We start from the raw sequence: 26,825 nt of genomic DNA on the forward strand, positions 1-26,825 counted from the left end.
GAAGTCTGTTAAAATATTGTGAACCTACCTCTGTTTATGAACATCATTATTTCCACTTAGCCATTTTTAAAGAAAGCCCACTATTATGGTCATGACTTTGCTCAGAAGTAAATGGACTTTCCTGCTCAGGATCATTCTTTAAGGGTCATAATCAGCTTTAGCTTCTAAGCCTGACCAAATCCCAGCTAATCACCCAGCCCCTTTGGGACAAGGTGCTATGATACTCTAGTATTAAGATTATACCTTTAACACTTATTTGATAGACAATCTTTGCATCTAAAATGAAATAAAATAGGGGCACTGGGTGGCTCAGTCGTTAAGCGTCTGCCTTCGGCTCGGGTCATGATCCCAGGGTCCTGGGATCGAGCCCCACATCGGGCTCCCTGCTCAGCAGGAAGCCTGCTTCTCCCTCTCCCACTCCCCCTGCTTGTGTTCCCTCTCTCGCTGTGTCTCTCTCTGTCAAATAAAAAAATACAATCTTAAAAAATAATAAAATAAAATAAAATGTTGAGTCTATTTTTAATGTTGACAACAGATAACCATATATAAACATTTTATCTGAACTTTTTGGTATCTTAACCACTGAAAATAGAGTATGTCCAAAATTAAACTCCTATTCCCTCCCAGACCTATACCCCATCTGCTCCCTCTCTCAGTAAATGATACAACAACATCCATCCACTGAGTCTCAGTCTCGAACCTGAGAGTCATTCTGGCCTCTTCCCAGCTCTTTGATGACCTGAATGTAAAGTTGGTCTTTAACCTGAGCAGCTGTGCAGTAGTTTCTTAGGCCAAGAAACAAATGCATCACATAACACTTCTTTTCTCCATTTCTTTTTTCCCTTTTTCTCTCTCTTTCTTCCTAAGTCTTCCTAAGATACTTACTGAGTATCTGTGACAGGCTAGGCACTATACTAGTGCTGATTCTTTGGCCTCCAGGAGCTCATAGGCTAGCAGCAGCTGAAGACATGTGAGTTACAGTACAATGTGATAGGCCCAAAAGAAGATGTACCTAGAAGCAAGTTACATTGAGCTTGTAGAGCAAATCAGCCCTCGCAAAGGGGGTGCTGCTTCCTGAGTTTTAAGTAGCACTTTTGAGAGAGCTACATGGTTAACAGGAGAGAAACTCGGGCAGAGGAAATAGCATATGCAAAGTCAGAGGTGTCGAACCAGCTCATGGCAGGTTGGACAGTGGTATAGAATGGCTTCCAGATCACCAAGTGCATGGGGTGGCAGATGAAGCTGCATGGGGTAGGCAGAAAGCAGATTATGAAGGCCAAGAGTGTAAGCTGAAGAATTTTATTTCTAGGAAATGGAAGTCATTGAAGATTTTGGTAGGCAAGTAAACAAATCAGTTTTGTGTTTTAGAAAGGTCACTCTGGCGGAGTATGAAGAATGAATTACAGGTCAAAGGAACCTTGAAAAAGGCCTGTATTACAGTTAAGGTTAGTTGTGATACCGGAAGTGGCAGAGAAAGGTAGAGCTACAGAGGTAGAGACTGGAGGAGAGATGCTTAAGAGGCTTTGATTCAACATGAGTTTACAGGAGAGAGAGGGAGCCTGGATGGGCTTGGGTCTCAGGTGGAAAGATCACAGAGATAGAAAGCAGATGGAGGATGGGTGGGAGAGAAGAGGAGTTCTCTTTTGGGTATTTGGAATTTCTTTGGCTTATGGAATCATCCAAGTGGTGTTATCAAGTGTGCTGTTGGGTGTACAAGATAAAGAGGAACCCATGGGGACAAAGAAGAAGACAGCAGGCAGAGGAGGAGGTACAGGAGATTCATGTTGAGCCAGATGCATGGAAGGGAAGACCTTTAAGAACAAGTGCTCATCAGGGTCAAATGCTCTCAGCAGTTCATGTGACAATAGGATTCAAGGACATTATTAGTGACCCAAGAAGAACAGTGTCAGTAGCAGGGTGGGCATGGAGGCCAGCTGCAGCAGGCTGACAGGAGGAAGATGAGGAAGTGGTGTGTGTGTTCCTCTTTCAAAACGATGAGGCCTGGAAATGGGCCAGTCATATTCACAGCTCTCTCACCAGTACCTAGCTGAGCCCTTGACACAGTGTGCCCTATAATATTTGTAATAATTTCATGAGAGGAGTGAGAGATTCTGGCAATGGCCAAATCTGGTCCCAGGATCCAGAGAGAGCTTCTGTGATTGGTTTGCCCTTGGCCACAAGACAATGGAGCATGTCAGTACACTAAAGCAGGGGGGCCACTGCAGGAAGAGATATTAGGGTACAGGAACAAGATACAGGATGGAACAAAGTTCCCAAGGAAAGTGCGAGGAGTCGATCCATAGCATGGGTAGAGGATTGAGGTGAACCAGAAGAGAGAGATGGCTATAGGATTTGTAAGGATGAATTCACAAAATTATCAAGAACTTGAGAGGCTCATAGGTGAGGTTTTTCTCTGCAAGATAAGAATGTAATGTCACGTGTGAAGAATGAGGCAAGAGATGGGCACCTGGGTGGCTCAGATGGTTAAGTGTCTGCCTTCGGCTCAGGTCATGATCCCAGGATCCTGGGATCGAGTCCCGCATCAGGCTCCCTGCTCAGTGGGGAGCCTGCTTCTCCCTCTGCTTCTCTCTCTCTCTCTCTCTCTCTGTCTCTCATGAATAAAAAAAAAAAAAAAAAGAATGAGGCAAGAGAGATAGGATAAGATGCCTGAGAATATGGATGCTTTGGTCCAACTGACTTGGGGATCAAAAATGTTACGGACCAGGTACATGAACCCTATCCTTGGTTGAAGTAAGAGCTGGGCAAGGGCTCCAGCTCTGGCCTTGCCCAGAATCCCATCTCTAAGGATGAAGCATGTAGACCCACCTCTGTGATGCTCTAATTACCTCCCCCTACCTTTGACCTAGTTCACTGTGCTCTGAGCTTATCCCCCTTGATCAGGCTCTAGCTTTTCCCCACTTAAGAACAAGGACAAACTACAGTGGCAGATTTCCTGATGCTAATAGTGGCAGTTTCCCACTTATAATAGAATGGAATTCTTTAAAAGCAAATGTGTTGCAGTTGTTGGTTACATGGAAAAAAAATGCATTAGCAAATCAGTTAAATGGCATCCTATTATCATTGCTTCTTCTTTTCTTCCAGAAGTCTACTATGCAACCGTGTACTGGATGCCTGCTGAAAAAACAGTGCAAGTCAAAAATGTACTGGACAGGAATGGGGACGCCTATGGCTTTTACAATGACTCTATGAAAACCACAGGCTGGGGCATCCTGGAGATCAGAGCGGGGTATGGTTCTCAGACCCTGAGCAATGAGATCACCATGTTTGTGGCTGGCTTTTTGGAGGGTTACCTCACTGCCCCGTAAGTACTTCAGTCTTCAGTTGTGGTGGAGAACTACCAGGCAACTCTGTCCCTTTCTTTGTCCACCAGTGGCTTTGTCTTCCTGACATTGGACATTAGAACCGGAAAGTAGCTGAGGTCCCTCTCATGGGATAGAAACATGATCAGAATCCCATTTTTACCTCCAATCAGTACCTGCTTTGGAAGGAACAAAGCCGCCAACTGTGGCATTCTTCCATTCTTGTGGCACCTAAAATCTTTCTTTTTGTGAAGCTGTTTTAAAATACAGCTAAGCCATTTTATCCTACTAGCCATTTATTGTCTGGTAGAAAGAAAATGATAGGTGGAGTGACTGAGAAACACAAAACACAGAGGATTCGTTAAATTTAAAATGTAAGAACATTTTTTTCAACAGTCTTAAAACAATACTTTCAAGTGGGCAAAAATTTTAAATTGAAATCCTGATGTCTAATATAAACAGTCCTTCTAGTTCTGTTGTTACTTAATTCTTACATCTTTCCCTGTGTCTTATGAAAATAAGGATGTAGTTAATAATAATGCAATCAGGACACATCCTTTTCTGAGATAAGCTCTTTAAGAAGGTTGCAACTCATTTAATCAAGCCTCATCCCTTCTTTGATATAAAAAGTGTCTTGATGATTTGGCTTTTTTCTTTTATTATCTGTGACCTAGACGCTTGAGGGCAGTTTAACCAAACCCTATTGTGTGCTGTTACCACCTTTGTAAGGCACCTTATTAAGTGCAGTGCCAATCTTAATTTGTTTCTAAGTGCTGGAGATTATATCAAATGTTGAATAACTAGTTCTTGTGTTTTAATATCTCTTTTTTTAATGAACTAGAAATTCCTGTTTTTCTTTTTATACCAAATTTTTGTTACTCTACCATACAGGTCCCCTTAATGGTATACTACTCAGAGATGTATAAAGCTTGATAAGTGGATTAAGATTTTAAAAACATGTTTAGGGGCACTTGGGTGGCTCAGTTGGTTAAGCATCCGATTCTTGATTTCGGCTCAAGACACAATCTCAGGGTCATGAGATTGAGCACCCTTTCAGGCTCTGTGCTGGGCGTGGAGCCTGCTTAAGATTATCTCTCCCTCTCCCTTTGCCCCTCTCTGCACAAAAAAATAAAAAATAAAAAAAAGTGTTTAAATTTATATAAATATAAATATATATAATATATATCTGAACATTTCATCCTTCTCTATAAATCTATATTTACTGTGTATCTACTAGTTCTGATTGCATTATTTAAATTGAGTTGCAAGTTTAGAGAAATAATTTGGGCTGAAATTGTGTGGCTATAAATACATTAGGTTATCATGAGTGCTATACATAATGGGCCTTTAAGGGAAACTGTGATTTGAGGGAGCAGCTCTAATCTGAGACTGTAGTAAAGATGAGCATGTCTTCTGTGGGTATGGGTATCACAACAGGAGCTTTAGGGAATTTGCCAGAAGGCTTCTGATGAAGGTGGAATGTCTGATATTCTTATGTCTCAGGAAAACATAAATTTTAACATCTCACTTCTAGGGGTAACTTTATCATTTTACCCTTCTTTTTTTTTTTTAAAGATTTTATTGATTTATTTGACAGAGAGAGACACAGCGAGAGAGGGAACACAAGCAGGGGGAGTGAGAGAGGGAGAAGCAGGCTCCCCACTGAGGAGGGAGCCCGATGTGGGGCTCGATCCCAGGACCCTGGGATCATGACCTGAGCCAAAGGCAGACGCTTAACGACTGAGCCACCCAGGCACCCCTACCCTTATTCTTAATATAAAGCATTGATCTATCCTTGAGTACCTTTACCCATTAACGAAGAAGATCCATAGAAATACGGGTTAATATCAATTCTATTAGTAACTTTTTTTTTAAAGATTTTATTTATTTGAGAGAGAGAAAGCGAGCGAGAGAGAGCACAATCAGGGTGAAAGGCAGAGGGAGAAGCAGACTCCCCGCTGAGCCGGGAGCCCGACGTGGGACTCAATCCCTGGACTCCGGGATCATGACCTGAGCCACACAGGCAGACGCTCAGCCGACTGAGCCACCCAGGCGCCCTGTTAGTAACTTTTTAAATACTTCTATATTAGAGTAAAATTACTTAAATTTTATTTCTTAAAAGGAAAACAGTTAGCTATTATTCAGTAACTGGGTTTTTTTTGTTTGTTTACTCTGCATTTTTGCCCAGTCTTTCAAAGAAAATTTGACATGTGTGAGTGTTTTAAGATGAAAACAACTTCCTGGGGTATCTGGGGGGCCTAGTCAGTTGAGCGTCCAACTCTTGCTTTTGGCTCAGGTCATGGTCTCAGGGTTGTGAGATTGAGCCCTCTTTTTTTTGGGCTCTGTGCTGGGTGCGGAGCCTGCTTTAGATTCTCTCTCCCTCTCCCTGTGCCCCTCCCCCCACCACCCACCTGCATGTTCCCTCTCTCACAAAAATAATAAATAAATAAATAAAAACAACTTCCTGCATATTGTGATCCATTTTGAGGATCTGGCAACTGAGTCTTCCCTCCCTTCAGGCCAGTAGTAGCACCTGTGAGCAAATGATCAGGAGTGAGGAAGGGGTGGGTCTAGTAACCTCAGTGAAAAATGGATCATTAAGGTAAAGTTGGGAGACTCTTCTTGGGAACATTTCTGCTGCAGACAACAGCCTGGAAAGAGGGCTTGAATCATAAATACTACAACAGTCCAAAAGGAAGGCACCTCATGGGCCAGAACAGTCAAAGAAGGCTTTGTGGAAGGAGTGAGTTGTGGGTCTGGTGATTGATGGGTGAGAACATTCGGCTTGGCTGGGAAGAAGAGGAAAATAATTCTGGGCAGAAGGAAACAGAACCAAGTACTGAAAAAAGGCAGTGAGTCTGAGATGAGTAAGTTGCATTTACAAATGAGCGAGGGTGGAGTAGAGGCTCCATTGATTAGGCAGAGGGCAACAGGTTTAAAAAGGTAGATGGGGGCCGTATCCTGGAAGGCTTTGGATGGAAGCCTGGCTATTCAGCAGTTGTCATTCTTCATTTCAATCATAGAGTGCTCAGAGGTTTCCTGAATTTGAAAGACAGCGTCTCTGTTTTGTATTCATTACTGACAGTTCAAGGATATCACCTGCACCAAGGATGGGCTTCCCATAGATGCAGTACCAAGAGTCTTGAGAGGACCTCTGCCCTGCAGAGACTTTGATAGATCTCCTGGAACAGAAAATGTTGGTGATCAGGAAGAACCGTGACAAAGAGCCAAAGGGGCTGGATGGAAGAGAGAAGTCAGTATTGTATATTTGAAGAAGAAAGAGAAAAAGAGAAAGAGAAAGAGAAGGAGTGGATAAAAAGGGAAAAGAGGAAGGGAGCAAGGAGGAAAGAAGGAGAACGGAACCAAAAAAGGAAAAGGAAGCATTGCAACCCAAACTTTGTTAGAAAGACATTTCCCATGAGCACCTCTTAAGAGACTGTCAATCTAATCGCATTCCTGAAAAGTCAAATAAATAGGGAAGATTGCCCAGCTTGCATTGAAAGGACTTACTCTGTGCCTAGCTCAAAGCTCACAATAGTGGGATGTGACCCAGCATGCTTAGAACATCCCTGGCAATGGGCTGGAGAAGAGACAAGAAGAGAGGAGGCCATCGATTTCCTCCCTATGGTCCAGGAGAAGGCTTGTCATATATTCTGACGCCCAAGAGCTCATTTTGAAGGAAGGAGATCTTCGAAATGGAATGGGGAAGCTGGGCTCCCGGTGATAAGAGCTCCAGGAGGGAGACAGAACAGAGGGCATACTGGAAGGATTCAAGGATTGCAACTCCCAGGCTGGAGGCACCACCAAGGACCTGCTGCAGTTGGCCGCACAGCCGGGCAGCCCACCGACACTCCTGACGGAGCTGTGAGAGGCAGGGTGGCTGCCTCTAAGCAGAGCTATTCGGCATTCTCTGAAGCAAAGCAGAGGAGCTTAAACTGTCAACCCTCGGGAAGCTGTGGCTAGAGTCACAAACCAACAGAGGAGGACTACAAGTCACAGGCAAGGGTTTTGTTTGTGTTTGTTTTCAGCTACACGTGGGCAACTGTCTGAGAAGCAATAGCATCTTCATACGCAGACATCAGTTTTTCATCTAAAAACCTATACTCCTGGAGACTGTTATTTGGAGGTGTTTGCAAGTGTGATTCCACTTACCAAGACACAGCTTTGGAGCAAGAGCATCTGCGGGGGCACTTGGGCTCAGGTCATGATACCAGGGTCCTGGGATCGAGTCCCACATCGGGCTCCCTGCTCAGCGGGACGTCTGCTTCTCCCTCTTTCCTCTGCTGCTGTGCTCTCCTGCTCTCTCTGTCAAATAAATAAATAAAATCTTAAATAAAAAAAAAAAAAAAGAGCAGCTGAGCCTGGTTTGAGAAGGTGAATTTATGCTAAAGCCAAAAGAAAGAGCCACCTTTTCTTGTTTTCCTTTTTTTTTTTTTAAGATTTATTTATCTGAGAGAGAGAGAGTGGATGTGCGCGCACACAAGCATGGGGGAGGGGCAGATGGGAGAGAATCTCACGCAGACTCGGTGCTGAGCGCAGAGCCTCACGAGGGCCTCAACCTCACGACCCTGAGGTCATGCCCTGAGCTGAAACCAAGAGTCCCAAGCGGAACCGACTGGACACCCAGGCACGCACCTTGTTCTCCTTTCAGCTTGCAAAGTTGCTCAGGCAGCTGCCAAGAGTCATGGGAAGTTTAGGGCTGCCATGTTCTTCCCACATCACCACATTTAAAATGGAGTGATATTCCTTATATTCTCCAGAACCTTGAGGGAGAGAAGTGTGTGCAAGGTTGGTATGGTGGTAGGAACAGTTGAGATACTGTGATAAAGAGCTTGGTTTAACTACCTTGGAGGAAATAATTTGCTCTTTCCAACCTATGACATACTTGCAAGGCCAAATGAAAACAAAGAAATATCCTGAAATCCTTCATCATTTCATTTGAAGTGTTCAGTAATTGGTTGCTTCCTTGAACTCTTACAACACTCTCCAGAGAACAACTGGGCCCTGGGCCCAGCCCTCTGTGCTTTCTCACGAAGCCCCAGGCCATCTCCAGTCCTGCCGCTGCACCGTTATCCCAGGGGGGAGAGTGGAAGCAGCAGGTCTAGCCGGGCCACATCGTGGAGGCAGCTCTAGACATTTCCGGGGGCTTCTGTCACTGTCTTGCCCTTCCTCATGCTCTCCCGCCCCCGCCCATCTCCTGAGCAGCCGCTCCCTGCAAGACCCTGCCATTTCCATGCAAACATTCCTTCCAGGTGGGCTCCTGAGCTCTCCCATGCTGCCCTGTCAGCCTGTCACACATCCCTTTCCAGCAACTCTTAGCACTGCCGTTCTCTGAGAGCCAGACGCTGCCTCCCCCACATCAGTTGAAATACTGCTCAGCCCCGCAAGACCCATCTCACGTGCTAGCTCCTCAAAGCGTTCTCCGATTCCATTCCCACTGGATTGAGCTCCTCCTCTCCCCTCCACCATCTGTTAGTGCTTTGGGGGAGATCCCTGTCTTATTCATCTTTATATACCCCAGACACCTGGCACAGCGCTTCTGCCCCTAGCAGTTACTTAATTACATTGCTGATTAGGTTTAATTGAATCCTGTGCTGTTCCAGTTCTTTAGGGATGAACCAAAAGTGTGAGGTACATATTTCCATGTAATGCAGTGTCTAGCAACCGTGGCCAAATGGAGTTTCTTCCTCAGTTTTTTAACTTGATGGGCTGACTCCCTAATCAGAGTATCTCGTGTCTCACTAATGATGTAAAAGCTGATAAATAGTCCTGGATGGGTCTTAGTAAAATGAGTCATGAAACCTTTCTGCAAAGAATGATGATGAGGGTGTGAGTACCAGGTCTGCTCCAGTTTTTAATAAAGTGGCTGAGCCTGTGTGTGGCTGAGGCAGCGGCTGAAATATGTCCTCTGGAATTCTCTAGTTGGGGTGAGCCAATTCACTGCAGCAAACACATGTTACACTGCCTTGTAGGGGTCAGGGATGCTGCTAAACACCGTGCAATGCACAGGACAGCCCCCACAACAAAGAATTATTTGCCAGGCTCTGGGAAGGGGGAGAAAGGCCGGAGGTGGGTTAGCTCCTGAGCACGTTCTTCGAAGAGAACTCCATTTAAGTTGGTTGTTGACACAACAGTTGGTAAAACTAGGATGAAAGGAGGTTCTAGCAATATTATGGCACAAGTAGAGGAAGTCAGTCAAAGGTGGTCCCTTTTGTTTCTGACCTACTACCAAGAAATACCTCAAGAATCTCTTCCATAGCCCCCCGTTGCTCCTTCGATGCTAGAAACTCAACATGCTTCCCACTCAAGACGGTAGGCAAAGCAAAGTGAGACACATTCCCATCCTCAAATATATCAAATGGCCCAAGAACTAGTAATTATTTGGATCTTCCCATGAACACAAGGTGCTCCTCCTGATGATGATGACGGCGATGGCGATGACTAGCCCTTATATGGCATTTAAAATGGGCCAGACACTGTTCAAAGCATTTTACAAGTTAACTTACTTACTCCACAACACTGTGATGTACATATTATTATTCCCATTATTATTGACACGAACACTTGAGCACAGAGAAGTTAAGTAACAAGCCAAAAGTCACAAAGCTAGTAAGCAGGGACCAGTTTGTCTAGCTACAGAGTTTCAGTGCACATATACATATATGCACGCAGGTGGCTTCGTTGCTATGGGAAATTCTAGAGGAGCTTGTTATGGTCTCAGGGCCAGAAAGTTAAAGCAAGTAGAAAAGAGAAGAACACAGCTCCTAACAGGTGCTAAATGATATGGTATTAACGTGATGCAGAAAGACTCAGGGTAGGGTGGGAGTATGTGTGTCTTCATGATTTTCACATGCGCATGCATGTGAGAGAAGTAAAGGTAAGCAAAGTCTTCGCCAACTTAGGAGGAAACTTACTGACTTTACACACCGGAGAGCTGGAATCAACATAACACATCCGTGAGGTGGATCCTAGTGTTGGCTCTGCGCGATGCGAATTTGGAAGCATGGAGAAGTTGGGCAGCTTGCTTATGGTCATGCCGCCTAGAAGTAGTGAAGTCAACCTTTGAACTCAGAATTCAAAGTCTCTACCCTTAACTGCTGTCCTCTATTGCTCTACCACACAAAAGTGTAGAATCCCAGACCCAGGGATCAGAGAAGGGCCTCAACCTGAGGAAAGTGGACTGTATTCCTCAGGGCTCCTGAATGGGGCAGGATATGTTATCTCAAGGTGGAGGTGTCTCTTCCCCTGCTCTGAATGTCAGAATAGAAAAATCTGGTCTCCCCACCCCCAACCAAAAAAGAGAAATAAATGCTCCATGATTCCAGTCCAGTTACCCCTCTATACCTCCAAATGTCCTATCTACTGTTATGTGGACATCTTCAGCAACCACCCCCAAGTCAAGATCCATGTTCCTCTGTTTCAAAGTGTCTCAGCCTCGGCCCTATTGACATTTTGGGTCAAATAATTCTTTGCTGTGGGGGCTGTCCTGTGCATTGCACAGTGTTTAGCAGCATCCCTGACCCCTACCCACTAGATGCCAGCAGCACCTCCCCCACACACCCCCTAGTGTAACAACCAAAAGTGCCTACAGACATTGTCAAATGCCCTGTGGAGGAAAAAATCACTCCAGTTGAGAAACCTAGCTCTATTTTGAAATAGACTGAAAAATTGAGAGGATCTAGAACTCTGGATGGAGGGTAGACAGCGTACAGTGATGAAGACTTTGGGAAAGAATTATGAAGGCCTTTTTTGTTTCTTTACCTGAATGAGCCTTGTGGCTTACAAATTATTTTTTCCAAAATAGAACTTTGTTTTTATATAAAACATTTAAATTTTAAGAAACTCCTGATGGCAGAACATGTTACCATAGCCATTTCTATACAAACAAATAACTTATTATTTAAACTGAGTCAATTCAGAATGTTTCACTCCTCTTCCAAACACTTTATCTCAGAATGGACTGGTATTACTGCAGCATCTTGGAGGGAGGGGAGATGTTTAATCAGTGGTTGTCCTTTGTCCTTCTCCGGCATCCACTGAATTGGAACAATCTTGTTCAGTCTTTAGCTTGGATATTTCCCTGTGTGACATCTGATGAGGTTTCTGTGGTGTCCCTGGTCTCCAGCTGTATAATCAGTGCCACCTGAGTTGGCAGTAGTCACCACAGCTGGTCCAATGTCCACTTATTCCACATCGGGCCACACACACACACAAAAAAATGTTTGACTTCTCCCCAGAGCTCACTGAGGTATGCAAGGCTCATGAGCCCAGACAGCCCAGGCAGCCATCTCCACTTCTCCATGAAGCCCTGGGGTGGCAAACTGTGGGTTGTTTCCTCCCCAAGCAACTAAATCACGTCATCAGACTCACAGGGAATTTCTGTATTCCATTCACCTGGAGTATGAGCCCAGGCAGAGGGTCCCTTTCTTGTCACCCACAGACCTGTCTAGCTTTATTGCTGTTCTCTCCCTCCGTTTTAGAGGTGGTAGTTAGAGAAACGTGATGAACTTAATAATATAAATGTGGCACCATAAAAAAATACGTGAACAAAAGTTAAATGGGATAACTCAGTTTTTTAAAAGATTTAGAAATAATTTGAAGGAAAGGCTCTCATGAAGTGAATTTATTGAATTCAAGGATCATAAAAGATTTCAAAGGATTTTAATGTTGTTTACCTAACTGGCAATAGAACTATTCTCATTTTATCAGTTTTAATTCTGGAAATTACTAAAGGATATCTAAAGTTCCAAAGTATGGTGAGCCAAATTCCTGTTCTTGGAATCTGAGTCACCACCTCCTGTTTACAATGCCAACCTTCCTCAGTCAGTAAAAAGCATCAAATAAAAACCAGAACCAGGACCTTAGATAAATTTTCAGTCCAGAGAGCATTGCTCCAAACTTAGAGTAAAAGGTACATAAAATATATAGAAAGCATTATAGTAATATAGTGGGTCCCAAAACAAGATTAAACATCTTTCGAGCCAGAAATAGAATAGAAAACAGTGATGAAGTGTGGATCTGCTGGGCTCTTGGCATGAAACAGGCAGAGACAGCCATCCCCGCTGACGGGTGAAGGCCTCAGGACTTGAGTGAGTTGAGTCGAGGCCGAACCGAAGTTACCTCGATGCTTTTGACAGTTTATAAAATTAAGAGGCTCTTATAATCTGTACACTAGGATGCACATCAGAATAATTTATACTGATGTGCATCCTAGTGTACAGATTATAAGAAACCATGAGCTTGCGATTGGGGGGGGGGGGGGTTGGGGTGGGCCAACAAGAACCAAATCATCCATGTGCCGGTTCAATTACAGATATATCTGCAATATCCCCATAGGAAAGAAGTCCCCAAAAAGCCACTATAAGACCTGGTTTTCACAGAGTCAGATGCAGTCATTTAGGGAAAAGTGAGAGGAGGGTGGTGGAAGTAGGGAGATAGAAAAAAAGAGAGAGAATATGAGAATAGAAACAAATAACTTGAATAACTTTGCATACCAAAGTTCCAAAATACGCAAAGAAATTGACTGCTAAGTAAAACAGTCAACAAGGGACGCCTGGGTGGCTCTGTCATTAAGCGTCTGCCTTCGGCTCAGGTCATGGTCCCTGGGTCCTGGGATCGAGCCCCGCATCGGGCTCCCTGCTCCGCGGGAAGCCTGCTTCTCCCTCTCCCACTCCCCCTGCTTGTGTTCCCTCTCTCGCTGTGTCTCTCTCTGTCAAATAAATAAATAAATAAAATCTTTAAAAAAAGAAAGAAAGAAAGAAAAACAGTCAACAAAATCAACAATGTCGTGAATACACTCCAGATTAATTTCATAGAATGGTTTAATAAAGTCTTTAAATATGCCTAAGACACTCTTAGTTATAAATGATGTAAAACTTGAAGAATTTATGAAACAAAAAAGGAATAAATAAGAGGACAGGTAGACTTTTAAAGAAACGGTGAAATATTATAAATGAAAGTTATGGAAATTAAAAAAAATGATAAACGGGCAAACCCTGAACTTGACACAATCAGAGAAAAAATCCGAATCGGAAATTAGTATTGAGGAGTTTACATAAAATATTTCCCAAAGAGATAAAGGGTAAAAATAATGAGAGACCTGCTATTACAGCAGTTTGATTAAGAGACTCCAACATACATCTATTAGGAATCCCAGAAAAAGTGACTAGAGGAAATTGCAGCTAAGCAATAGTTGACAGGGTAATAGTTGAGAATTTATCAACATTTAGAAAGACATGAGTCCTTAGTCGGAAGACACATCTATTAAGTTGCTACAACATTGTGGGCAAAACTACAGAAAATTGGGGATAAATAATCTTATAAAAATTGTTTTTTGGGGGAGAGGGGCAAAGGGAGAGGGAAAGACAGAATCCCAAGCAGGCTTCACGCCCAGTGTGGAACCCAACACGGGGCTCAGTCTCACAACCCTGAGATCCTGACCTGAGCCAAAATCAAGAGTCAGACACTTAACCGACTGAGCCACCCAGAGACGCCAGGGATAAATAATCTTAAAAGCTATTAGGAAGAGGGACGTCTGCCTTCAGTTAAGCATCTGCCTTCAGCTCAGGTCATGATCCCAGGGCCCTGGGACAAAATACCACATCGGGCTCCCTGCTCAGTGGGAAGCCTGCTTCTCCCTCTCCCACTCCCCCTGCTCGTGTTCCCTCTCTCGCTGTGTCTCTCTCTGTCAAATAAATAAAATCTTAAAAAAAAAAAAGCTATTAGAAAGAAAAGACATTGACTACAAAGGAATCTCAGCTAGATTGGCAACACACTTCTCATCAGCAACAATAAAACCAGATGATATGAAAATAATATTTTAAAAGTACTACGGGAAAATAACTAAACTCAAATTTTATAACCATTTAAGTCATCTAAGAGCAAGGGCAAAATAAGGATATTTTCAGATACATAAATTAAAATGTTTTACCACCCACAGACTTCTATTAAACTATAGTAGGATATACATTAACAAAAATAGCAGGAGGGAAATTTGGGCTATAAGGAGCAATAGTTAATACAAGAAACAAAAAAGTTAATAAAATTTGATTGTAAAAGTTAAAAATATTTTAATAGAAAAATTTTAATTAAAAAAATAAAACTAAATCTTTGAACAATACTACGATGGGGGTGTCAATGGGCAGTTAAAACTTCCTAAAATATGAATCATGTTTGGAGGAGGAGAGAAATATAAAATTCACTTAGACTTTATAAGGAAATTCATAGTTATGAATGTTTCTAAAAATTAATGATAATCACTAAAAGAATAGAAATAGATTTTACAGCTTTTAAATTAGCAGAAGTAAAAAGGATGATAATGAAAATGTTAGCTAAACAAGGGAAACATAAAAAGGGGGACAGAGAAAGAAACGGTAAATGGAAAACAGAAAAGATTGTACAAACAGTTCCAAACATATTAAATCAAAATAAATATAAATTGATTATTTTTATCAATTAATTGGGGAGATGTTTAATGGTACAAATTTGTAACTAGTAGATAAATGAGTCCTGGAGATCTATTGCACAACGTAGTGATTATAGTCAACAATACTGTATTATAAATGTCAAAGTTGTTAAAAAACTAGATCTTAATTGTTCTCACCACACAAAAAAATAATTTTGTGATGTGATAGAAGTGTTAACTAATGCTACAGTGGTAATTATATTGTAATCTATAAATGTATCAAATCAACACATTATACACCTTAAACTTACACAATGTTATATGTTAATTATATCAATTAAAAAATATTTCCAGCACGAGACACATTAAATTAATTAATTAATTTATTTATTTATTTGAGAGGGCAAGAGAACTCATGTGAGTGGGGATGGGGGGGGTGGGGGCAAGGGCAGAGGGAGAGAGAGGGAATCTCAAGCAGACTCCGCACTAAACACAGAACCCATTGCAGCGCTCGATCTCACCACCCTGAGATCATGACCTGAGCCAAAATCAAGAGTCGGACACTTAACTGACTGAGCCACCCAGGTGCCCCAACACATTTATTTTTTTTTAAGATTTTATTTATTCATTTGAGAGAGAGAGAGGATGAGTGGGGGGAGGGACAGAGGAAGAGGGAGAGGGGAAGTAGACTCCCCCCCGCCCTTCGCCCCGAGCGGAGAGCCAGACACGGGGCACCATCCCAGAATCCCAAGATCAAGACCTGAGCCAAAGTCAGACACTTAATCTACTGAGCCACCCAGGTGCCCCAAATTTATTTTTTTTAAGTAAGATTTATTTATTTATTTATTTATTTTAAAATAAAGAATCCCAAATAGCCAATAATCTGGGGGGGAGGGGGAAGAAAATTAAAATAATGAGAAACCATGTAAACACAATCTAAATTGTCAAAAATTAAAAAGTGTGATTATACCAAGTGTTGGTGAGGCTATGGAGCCAGAAGAAGTCTAATCCGTAGCTGGTGGGAATATAAATGGGTACAATCCCTACGAACAACAACTCGGCAATATCGAGTAACTATAGATAATAGAGGATATTCACCCCCACAATTCTACTTTTATATATGCCAAATATATTCCAGAAGAACATGCAAATATGTAAGAAGAGACATTTACAACAATGTTTGAGGTTGCATACATGAATTCTTATGTAGTAATACGATGGAATACTATCAGCAGATGCAAATAATAAATTTAAACTGCAGATGATAACCTATGTTTGTGGTGAGAGAATTAAATGTTAGAGTGATAGTACAATCTTGTTTATGTTTTGTTCAGAAACCTAAGAGGTACTGTACATTATTTATTATTAAATCTATATCTGGGGCGCCTGGGTGGCTCAGTTGGTTAAGCATCTGCCTTCAGCTCAGGTCATGATCCCAGGGTCCTGGGATCAAGTCCCGCATCGGGCTCCCTGCTGAGCAGGGAGCCTGCTTCTCCCTCTCCGACTCCCCCTGCTTGTGCTCTCATCCTGTCTCTCTGTCAAATAAATAAATAAAATCTTTAAAGAAAAAAAAAGATAGCACAGGTTTGCAATAGGGGGACTTTATAGTTAGTCCAAAAAATTGTATAATCTGCTATGATGGACTACTCTAGGAAGAAAAATAGAAATGTAATCATTTTCTTCTGTTTCAGACACATGTATGACCACTTCATTAACCTCTACCCGCAGTTGATTAAGAAACCTTCCATCGTGGATAAAGTGCAAGATTTTATGGAGTATGTATAATAGCTTTCCTCTTGTTATTGAGACTGCAGGGCCTGAATCTGTCGTTGCAAACAGCAATTTTTCCTTTGCCAATTTGCTTTTCTATCTCTTAGGCAGGACTCCAGAGCTGGTCTTGCAGTAAGGTTTAGCACAGTTGGGTAATGACATGAAAACTGGTTGTAGACAACATGTCTTCTAATTTGGGCTCTTTCAAAGGTCAGGTTGAATGTCATTATCAATTACATGTCTGGAGGAAGACACCATCAGTGTAAGGCAGGCAAAGTTAAATGCCTGGACTGCTTCCACCTTCCTTAGGGATCCCTCCTCCTCCCTCTGAGGTGCTTCTGTGTCATGGGCCTGGTTACTCATCTTAGTTGAGTACTACTGTCTGTTATTAGTCTTTATTCTGAACGTCCTCAGAGAACATGGTCATTGTAATCAAGTCTTCTGGAAACTTAGTAATTCTCAATATTCAGAAAAGTTGTTTTCTCTTTGTTTTATAGGTGGGATTTATTTTGTATTTGTGACTGTGATTAATCTGGGGACAAAAGGGCTCCTGGTTTGGCCCTCCAGATCATACATTGAGCAACCTCTTTGTCGAATGCTGAAGTCCTACAGAGCATCATTAAAAATTACTGGGCTAGATCCCGTGAAGCGATGACCTTGTATTCTAAGGCTGATCTGGAGATAGGCTGAACAAATCAGAAATAACTTTCAGTGTACAAAGTTATGTTAAGTCATCCCCTAGAAAGTGCAGAGAACTAAAAGAGGAGAGACAGAATGGAAGGACTATAAAAAACAAGACTCTCTTGCTAAGCATGCTAGGACAGAGGTGTTGAGGCAGTTACTGGCAACAACTGAAAGAGAATGAATCATAAACTCTGAAAACGATTGGAGAGAAATATAAACGTATATAAACTACCCTGTCCTTAGTAGTTTTTGTTGTTGTTGTTGTTTAACTTTACGACTTCCATATACAAAAAAAAGTTAATGACTTATCCGTACTGATTTAGTGAGACATTGTGGTTTTATATGAAATGCATTTGATGGTCTATCCTTGACTTTTGTAGATTTCAGTATCACAAGAGGCTAAATGTTAGACCTAGATAGAGCATGCAGGAAGCTATCAAGGAAGAGAAGAGTCATAGTCCTAGGAAGAAATTGAAAATCATTTAGGATTTGCCCTGAAAGCCTTTCAAAATGATTGGAATGTTACAAGATCCAGAATGTAAATTACACTAGCATAAGTATCTGAATATATAATCTCTAAATGTCTGGGTTTAATTTAGCTTTGGATGAGCAACCATGGAGATCTCTAGAGCAAATCTAATTTCTCTTGCAGGAAGCAAGATCAGTGGACCCGGAAAAACATAAAAGATTACAAGGATGACCCATTTTGGAGACATATAGGCTATATTATGACACAACTGAATGGGCTGTATGTAGGAGCAATGAGGAGGGCTAAGTTAGAAAGGACAAAGGTAAGATTTTTTAAAAGCTGCTCAGAATTTATATTGGCATTTGGCAATATTATTGCCAAGAATATTGAATATTGAAAGTTATCTTTAAAATATGACAAGAGTATTGAAAGAATGGCAAGAATACTGAAAATTACCTTTAAAATAACATTGCAACCTAGAAGCAGATCAAATTATGACTAGCACATAAATTTCTTGCACACAAGCACTGTCTTGTTATATTGCTAGCACCTGACTCAGTGACACAAAATTCAAGCTTAACACACAATCTCTTTAGCTCTTAATCTCTTCATAATGCTGTGCTCTGGAGTAGGTTAAAGAATGTACTGAATGAATGTACTGGCTGTTTAACTAACCTAATAAAGTTAGTATCTTTGGTGATATAATTATTAAGGCAAAATGTCTAAGAGTACAAGTTCTTTACTTCCCACCCTCTATGACACACATGCGCGTGCACACACACACACACACACACACACACACATTGGACAAAATAAACAAAAAGACAGTTTACAGAAAAGTGATGCAAAAAATTCTTAATCATATGAACCAATCCTTACTCATAAGTTTAGAAATACACATTAAAACCATCCTGAAACATACTTTCTCTACTTTCTCGCTTGTCAATTTAGCAGAAATTCCAAAATGTGAATGTCTACCCTGCTGGCAAGACTAAGGGGGAAAAAAAGCCCTTTCCCTAAATACTGGTAGTAATACAAAACGGTGTATTTGCTATGGAGAGAAAACTTGGCACTCAGTACCCAAATCGCCTACTCATTTACCCTTTGATCCGGGAATCCCACTTTTACGATTATCACCAAGGTTCACAGGCAAAAATTCAATATGGCTTATGTGCCAGTCTCTTCATTGCAGATAATTTGTAATATCAAAAACACTGAAAACAGCCAAATACATAGAAGACTGGCTGCGTAAATGATGTGGCTATAACAGGAATGAGGTAGATCTCCAAATACTGTTATGGAGTGAGGTTCAGGATCTGGTATGAAGTGTAAAAAAGTAAGGTGAAGACCAGTGTGAATTGTTTGTTGCCTTTTATGTAAGAAATGGAAATAAGATGATAGATAGATAGATAGATTGATTGATTTGCTTAACTTGCTAAGAATAGACAACAATGAAAGAATAAATCTAATACTTAAAAAAAAAAAGATTACCTACCAAAAAAGGGAGAAAAGAAAAGGGAGGGAACAAGAATGAAATATACATTTCTCTGAATGTATCTTTATATATATTTGACTTGGGAACCATGTAAATGCTGTTCATAATTATAAAACAAAATTTAATTACATGGAAGAAAAACAGTCCTTAAAATCTTAAAATGAATTGACATGAATATATCTAACTATATATCAAGTTCATGGCATAACCACACAGAAAGTGGTTATTTCCAGTGACCTTAACACAGTTATCACTATACATCCTTAAAGGGGTACATCCTAAGGACAAGAACCACCACCATAAAACAAAAACAAAACAACCTTAAACTGTAATTCAGTAATCTCACTTTAGCAATAATATTAGTGTTGTTATTTTAAAATTTTATAAATATAGTAAGATAAAGCAAATAAATAAATATATTGAATATCAAGATTTTCAGCATAAGAAAAGTCAATGAAGTTGAGACCTTGTAGTTTTTAAAGTTATAGAGGCACAAGACAAAAAAAAGTACTAGCCATGAAGAAAAATATAAATTCAGCTAATTCAATTTCTTTTCATCAGAAGACACTATATAGAAAGTGGAAAAATAACCTACAAACCAAGAGAAAATATTTGCAATACATTTAACTAACAAAGGGTTTGTTTCGGAAATATGTAAAGAATAACAAATAAATTAAAAAAGAATACCCAATAGAAAAAAAGCAATGGGCAAAAATATCAACAGGAATTTCACAGAAAAGGAAACAAAAATGGCCCATAAAAATGTGGAGAAATGCTTAATTTCAATAAGATACACAGATTAAAACCTCGATGAGGGGGCCCCTGGGTGGTTCAGTTGGTTAAGCATCTGCTTTCAGCTCAGGTCATGATCCCAGAGTCCTGGGATCGCCCCAGAGCGGGGCCTCAAATTGGGCTCCCCAAGGGGGTCTGCTTCTCCCTCTCCCTCTGCCACTCCCCTGTTTGTGCTCTCTCTCTTGCCCTCTCGCTCTCTCAAATAAATAAATAAAATCTTTAAAATAAAAGTAAATAAATAAATAACCTCAATGAGATTCTATTACACACTGGAAGTGGGAAATCTTAACCACTGCTGGATTGAGTAAATTGTTCCAGCTGCTTTGGAAAAGGATTGGATGTTACTTGAAACATTTAAAGATAACATATGTTCTACAACCTAGCAAATCGACTCAGAGATTAAAGACATTCTTGTACATTGGGGGGTCTGTGTACATAAAAGTTCACGGTACCATTGTTTTGCTGCAAACTGGAAATACTCCAAATGTTCATCGTAAGTATATCATGGTACCATATATTCATGTAACTGAATACCTTATAGCAACGAAAATGAATGGGCTGTTTCTACACTATCAACATTGATGAATGCCAAAAAAATCATGTTGAGCAGAAGAATGTACACAATATGATTCTATTTATACAAACACAAAAGCAGGCAAACTTAAAAATACACTGTCTGGGGATGTATACACAGATGACAAAGTAACAGAAAAGCGGGTAATGAGCCACACAGAATTTAGCAGAGTGGTTACTGCTGGTAAGGAGGGCGATGAGATTGGAGGCTTCCAAGGCACAGTTAATGTTTTATTTCCTAATCTGTCAGGTTGGTTCATAAGTGTTTTTTTTTCTTCCTAAAATGTGCATATGCATCTTTATTCTTTCATATGTATGGTATCATTCTTAATTAAAAAAATAAAGGCGTGGGGAGCCTGCTTCTCCCTCTGCCTGCCGCTCCCCCTGCTTGTGCTCTCTCTCTCCCTCCCTCTTTCTCTCTCTCTGACAAATAAATAAATAAAATCTTTAAAAAAATAAAATAAAGAAATTAAAAAAGCAAAAAATTAAAGGCAAATTAAAAACTGAAAAATAGTATTTGCAATTCATATCAGGCAGTGAACTAATCTTCTTAATATTTAAAGAACTCCTAAAAGTTAATAAGAAAAAGATGAGAAAAATAAATAAGGCATATGAACAGTTTGCAAAAAAAAAAAACCACAAACAGAAAACAAAGGTTTTTAAACATGCTCAGCCTTATTCCTCATAAAAGAATTGCCAATATAAACTATAATGAGATACTGTTTTTTGCCTATCCAATTGGAAATAAACTCAATATGTTGTTGAGGCTGGAAGAGTGTCTATTAAAAAAAGCCCTATGAAGACAATTTGGCAACGTCTATTAAAATCAAAACCAGTTCTAGGTATCCATCCTACAGGTGGACTTACACACATACAAAATCATGGGTCCAAGATGGATGCAAAAGACTAGAAAGCCCCTGAAAGTCCATCAGTATAATCCTGGTTAAAATATAGGGTAATCCATTCAGATTTTTACATCTAATATGGAAAGATTGCCAAAACAAGTGAAAAATATTAAGAGGAAAAAAAATCAAGGTGAAAAGTAGTGCATATAATACACTACCATTTGTGTAAGAATGTATTTATAAGACATGTTAAAAAGTCTGGAGAAAGACACAGAAACAAATAAAAGTGGTAAACTGGAGACAGGGTGGTGCCCGAGCAAATGGAGGATAGGAGTGAGGAGCATTTCCACTACAGATCTTATCATAATTTTTTCTTAACGATTTATTTATTTGAGAGAGAGAGTCGGGGGGGGGGAGGTGCAGAGAGAGAATCCCAAGCGCGGAGCACGATGTGGTGCTCAATCCCACGACCCCGAGATCATGACCTGAGCTGCAATCAGGAGTCTGATGCTCAATCAACTGAGCTACCCAGGCGCCCCATCATAATTTTTTAAATTTTGAATAATGAAAGTATGACTTAGTCAAAGGACAACACAAAGAGAATATGCATATAAATAAATAATCAGGTTCTGGTTTTTGCTTTTTTTGCTTTCGTTTTCCAGTTAATATGTCATTGGTGTTTGTCTTTTCACCAACTCTGCCTAAAAGCCAATTTGTAGATGCTCAGCCCCAGGCTACTCTGGTGGACTGACTTTTGCTGGCACAGTGCTCTCTAGTTGGCACAAAGTTCATGTTCAAGTCTGATCTTTGCTTTGAGGTAAATGCTGTCGAGCCAGTTAGTCCTACCATGAAACCCACAATCAAAATCAAAAAGTATCTTCATTGAATGTTTTGCTGTAAAGCAGTGATTCTCAACTGTGGGCAGTCTCCCTCCAGAGCATAATCGGCAATGCCCGGAGACATTTTTGGTAATCAAAACCGGAAGGGTGTTACTGATACTAATGGGGAGAGGCCAGGGATGCTGCTAAATATTTTATAGTGCACAACCCCTCTCAAGGAAGAACTATTTGGCCCCAAATACCGCTAGTGTTTTGGATATCAAAACATGCCAAAACATCTCTTACAAACCGTAAGGTGGTAATTATTTTGTAAGCTACAATAAAATCTAGTGCATTTGTTCCATTAGGGACCCTTCCCAAATGAACAACTGAACAGATCCCTGACAACAGGAAAAAAAGAAAATGACACCCAACTGTCATAAATCACTGTTAAGAGCGGTCTTTGTCTTTTCCCCAGCCCATGACCCTGTTCCAGATTCAGTTCCTGAATGCCGTCGGAGATCTGTTGGATCTGATTCCCTCGGTTTCTCAAACAAAAAATTCCAGCCTGAAGGTTTTTAAGAGATGGGACATGGGACATTGCTCTGCTCTTATTAAGGTGAGACACATAGCAGCCTCTGCCTTTTTCCTTGCTTCGGGCCACGCGGACTTTTTCTATATATCAACCCAAGTGTGGCCACATCTCAACCCTGGCTGGAGCCATCTATCAGCTCATGGGTCCTCTGTCTAGAAGTTAAGAATTAGAAGGAGCTGATGGAGGGAATTGAAAGTACATGATGTTACCCCTGTTTCTTCCACCATTCCTCATGCCATATGCACCTGCCACTCCCACCTCCCGCGGCCTTCCATTTTGGATACTTGAAGGACAGAGTCTGTCTGTTTTGTGCATATTAGAGGTTAATGTTGTGCTCCCTGGCCACATATTCTGATGATAAATATAGCAATGAACACCCAAATTGACACAATCCCTGTACACTTTCTACACTTGTAGTCAGTTATCGGTATACCTCTGCGTCATTCACTATGCTTCTGGCTATAGGTTCTTCCCGGATTTGAGAACATCTTTTTTGCTCACTCAAGCTGGTACACATACGCAGCCATGCTCAGGATATATAAACACTGGGACTTCAACATCAAAGATAAAGACACCAGCAGTCATCGCCTCTCTTTCAGCAGTTACCCAGGTAAATAAATTTAGAGGGACATCGGAGTAACTCTGAGTATTCTTTCAGAATGAAACCTTGGTGACTCAGAGTAACTGGAATAGGAGAAGAAACCTTTAGAGGTTAGTGTGCATGAATGAAAGTTGATTTTCAGAATGCCTTTTGAAGAAATACTGCTCTAGTGCTTTTATTTAATGGAATGGTGTAAACAAAGTTAATAGCTACCGAAAATTCACTTCAAAAAATGCCAAGTGAGGTACGAGGCACTTTCCTAGGCTCTGCGGTGGAAGCCAGGTCGGGCAACAGAGAGCCTGCTCTCGGTATCTCCTCGAGGGCCTCTTTTATTCGTCACAATATCCACAGCACTTAATCTAGTGTGTGGCACTTTGTACTTAATCAATTTTTGCTGAATGAATGGATGAATGAATGTGTAAGCTTATAAATCTTACACTAGCAGGATAAGTACAATACAGATAATAATGGTATTATTACTGGGTACTGTGTGTGCTACAGCCGAAATGTAAGGAATGTTGAGAGTATTCAGAAGAGGGTCAGCTCATATTGGATTGTCAGGGAAAGGAAAGAGAGGCTGACACTTGAGATGAACCATGAATGAGGACTAGAATTTGAACAGGTAGAGATGGGTGGGAAGGGCAGTCTCTGTGGAGTAGGAGTTGCAAGCTCCTATGCTTGAAGGGGCCGGGCAGATGATGTAAAATGGATAAAGGGGGGCTGGTATAAGAAAAAAAAAAGGGAAAACAATTGTAGGAAACACATGACCCATTGAAAGGGCGCCAAGTGCTCGGCTCCCACTGACTGTTGTCACTCAGCAATATGGAGGTAGCATTGCCAGATCCTCCAACTTCTGAAGATAGAAATATAGATTTAACAAAACCCACCGTGTGAACCTGACAAAACATGTCTGCTAGCTGGAATGGCCCCCTCAGCGTTGGTTTGCTGCCTCTTCAGGGACCATCATGGGTAAAGGCAAGGGGAAAACTCTTACCAAACATGTAAGAGTCCAACACAGATACAAGGTGGACGCTTCTGACCTTTAATTCCATAGTTGTAACTTACAGGGTGGTTATACCAACCACCTGTTTTATCTATCTACCTTTGTCAGAGTCTCATCACCCCTTCTGGTATTATTATTCCCGGTAGTATTAATACCATCCTATTAGGAATTCTGATCAGTGGCATAACCCGGTATCTCTCTGTCCTTGTGACCTGATCCTTCCTTTGAAAACACTGATTTCATCTTTGTCATTGCTTGCTGAATTGTTTTAAAAGTAGGGAGGGGGGGCTGGGCACTCCTCTCTCAGAGTTAGACTGTGTTTTGACTTCTTTGTATTCCTTCAAACTGAAATTTAAGGACAGCAAGAGACCAAGGCCAGTCAAATATTCATATTCTTCCTCTCATTTGCAGTAAAATGCAATGTTCAGATGTTACCTGCACTGCTTTGAAATCTCTGCAGAACGGTGTTCTTCCATAGTCTTAATAATCCTGGATCCCAGAGGTAGTGATGGGGAAGGAATTTCCTATGAAACGTATAAGTCTGTTCACATTTGCACATATGTATATATCTTTCCAGAATAGATACATAGATAATAGAGTTTTTTTAGAGCATTTGAGAGAAAACAAGACTTTTTTTTAAAACCCAAGATGTTTTGGGCGCCTGGGTGGCTCAGTTGGTTAAGCAACCGCATTCAGCTCAGGTCATGATCCTGGAGTCCTGGGATCGAGTCCCACACCGGGCTCCCTGCTCAGCAGGGAGTCTGCTTCTCCCTCTGACCCTCTTCCCTCTCGCCCTTTCTATCTCTCATTCTCTCTCTCTCTCAAATAAATAAATAAAATCTTTAAAAAAATAAAAAAATAAAACCCAAGATGTTTTTACAGGAGATACTGTAGCAATGTGATTCATATTTTCTTTAATTGGACAGTTTTGTTCTCAACAGCAAACATGAAAAACATGTAGGGTCTCATTTCTATTACAAAGAATCGTTTGATTAAATCAACGATTTAATCGTTTGCCCGCCACTTTGGATTCTTCCAATACATATGGAGCTAAGCTTTGCCGTGAACTTCATTCCCTGTGCGCTGTTGATCCTGGAACAAAGCTGGGGTGGCTTGTTTGTTTGTTGGTGGAGGGGTGCCGGGGATTAGGAGTGTGGTATCAGGACCTGGAGGTTCTTCATGATACAAGCAAGGGTGTTAAGAATTACTGAGTCAGAGCAGAAATAATCAAGTCATGAAATATTTGTGACTTGGCTGAGACCCATATTAAAGATGACAACTGGGATAGTATAGAGACCATTATACTAAAGATACAAATAACTCTGAAGATTTCCAGAGCACCTATCCATACTTTTATAATACATCATGACCCCCCTCCCCCACTGCTGCCTGATTCTGTGGAAGTGACCACCAAGATGATTGCCCTGAAAAACACTAAAGCTTCAAGACACAAAGACTTTTTTTTGTTTTGAGGTTGTCCAGAAGGAAAATGATAGAGCTGGGAAGCTGTAAACCGTTCCTCCACGTACGAAATCCAACGATTTTACTTTGGGAAGCCTCAGTTTTCTCATCTAGAGAATGAGACTAACATAAAGGCTGACTTCATAAAGTTGTAAACATTATGTAATTTATTTATTCGTCTACAGTTTTCTATGAAATTGTGTTAGGCAAAGTATTTATGACAGGAAACACGACAGATGCAGTCCCTATTCTAATAAAATTTGTATTTCGGCAGAAGGGACAAATAAAAAAGCAATGATTAAAGTGTGATTTATGAAATAATAGGGAAGACTAATTTGGGGATGTTGATCTTCCAAGAGAAAGTAAAATTTAAGTTGAGGTGCAAAAACAAGTATAAATTAGCCAGCAAATGGGGACAATGGGGCAATAAAATGTTCCATGTGGGCCAAGCAGCGTGTGTAAAGGCTTGTAGGGCAAGAAAAAAATGTGGAGAAGGCCAGAAAGACGGAATGGAGGACAGTGAAGACCATTCAGGTGACAAGTGGCAGAAGTGACATTAATAGATTTGCATATTAGATTTACCTGGCCCACACGAGAGGCGGAGGACGAGACAGGTTGCCAAGAGAACATTTAGAAGCCTGAGGCAATAATCCAGGTGCCTCAAGCCCCGTAATGTTTTGTAGATGGTCAGTCCGGATGTGGAGGGAAGATTGAGCTCCATCTTCAAGAAGAGAACAATATCAACAATGACTGCTGAATTACTCCAGCAATTCAGGAATTTCTATGGGCTCCTGTTGTCCTAGCCAGAATCTTTGAGATGTAATGACCTAAATGGGAGTTGTCAGAAGGGCACTCCCAAAGTCGTAGTCCAGTGTAGGACAATAGAAGAAACAGTAGTAATCCAGCACACTCAGATTTATCTAAGTCAGTCTCATGCTTTGTGTTCACCAGAGCCCCAGGTGACTCCATAAAAATGGAGGCGGTTATGTCAAGGA

The 26,825-nt window shown here is 41.0% G+C and overlaps 1 protein-coding gene and 1 long non-coding RNA gene across 3 annotated transcripts in view; one reads left to right on the forward strand and one right to left on the reverse strand.

Annotated features, from left to right (window-relative positions):
• The window catches only part of LOC113921377, a 67,737-nt gene that overhangs the window by 37,819 nt on the left and 3,093 nt on the right, over positions 1-26,825 (reverse strand). Inside the window, exon 3 of one of the 2 annotated variants that reach the window (XR_003519660.2) lies at positions 7,473-7,625. This is a non-coding gene — a long non-coding RNA (uncharacterized LOC113921377). Of the gene's footprint in view, positions 1-5,929; positions 7,626-26,825 lie in introns of those variants that run through there. The other variant, XR_003519659.2, reaches the window with a different exon arrangement.
• Positions 1-26,825, forward strand: part of PLBD1 (phospholipase B domain containing 1) — a 54,232-nt gene that overhangs the window by 8,003 nt on the left and 19,404 nt on the right. The window contains exons 2-6 of the mRNA XM_027591880.2: positions 3,103-3,322; positions 16,416-16,499; positions 17,831-17,969; positions 22,649-22,789; positions 23,231-23,375. Of these exons, the coding sequence (XP_027447681.1) occupies positions 3,103-3,322; positions 16,416-16,499; positions 17,831-17,969; positions 22,649-22,789; positions 23,231-23,375 (729 nt within the window). The remainder of the gene's footprint in view (positions 1-3,102; positions 3,323-16,415; positions 16,500-17,830; positions 17,970-22,648; positions 22,790-23,230; positions 23,376-26,825) is intronic.

This window comes from Zalophus californianus, chromosome 9, assembly GCF_009762305.2.
Source record: "Zalophus californianus isolate mZalCal1 chromosome 9, mZalCal1.pri.v2, whole genome shotgun sequence".
Classification (NCBI taxonomy): Eukaryota; Metazoa; Chordata; class Mammalia; order Carnivora; family Otariidae; genus Zalophus; species Zalophus californianus.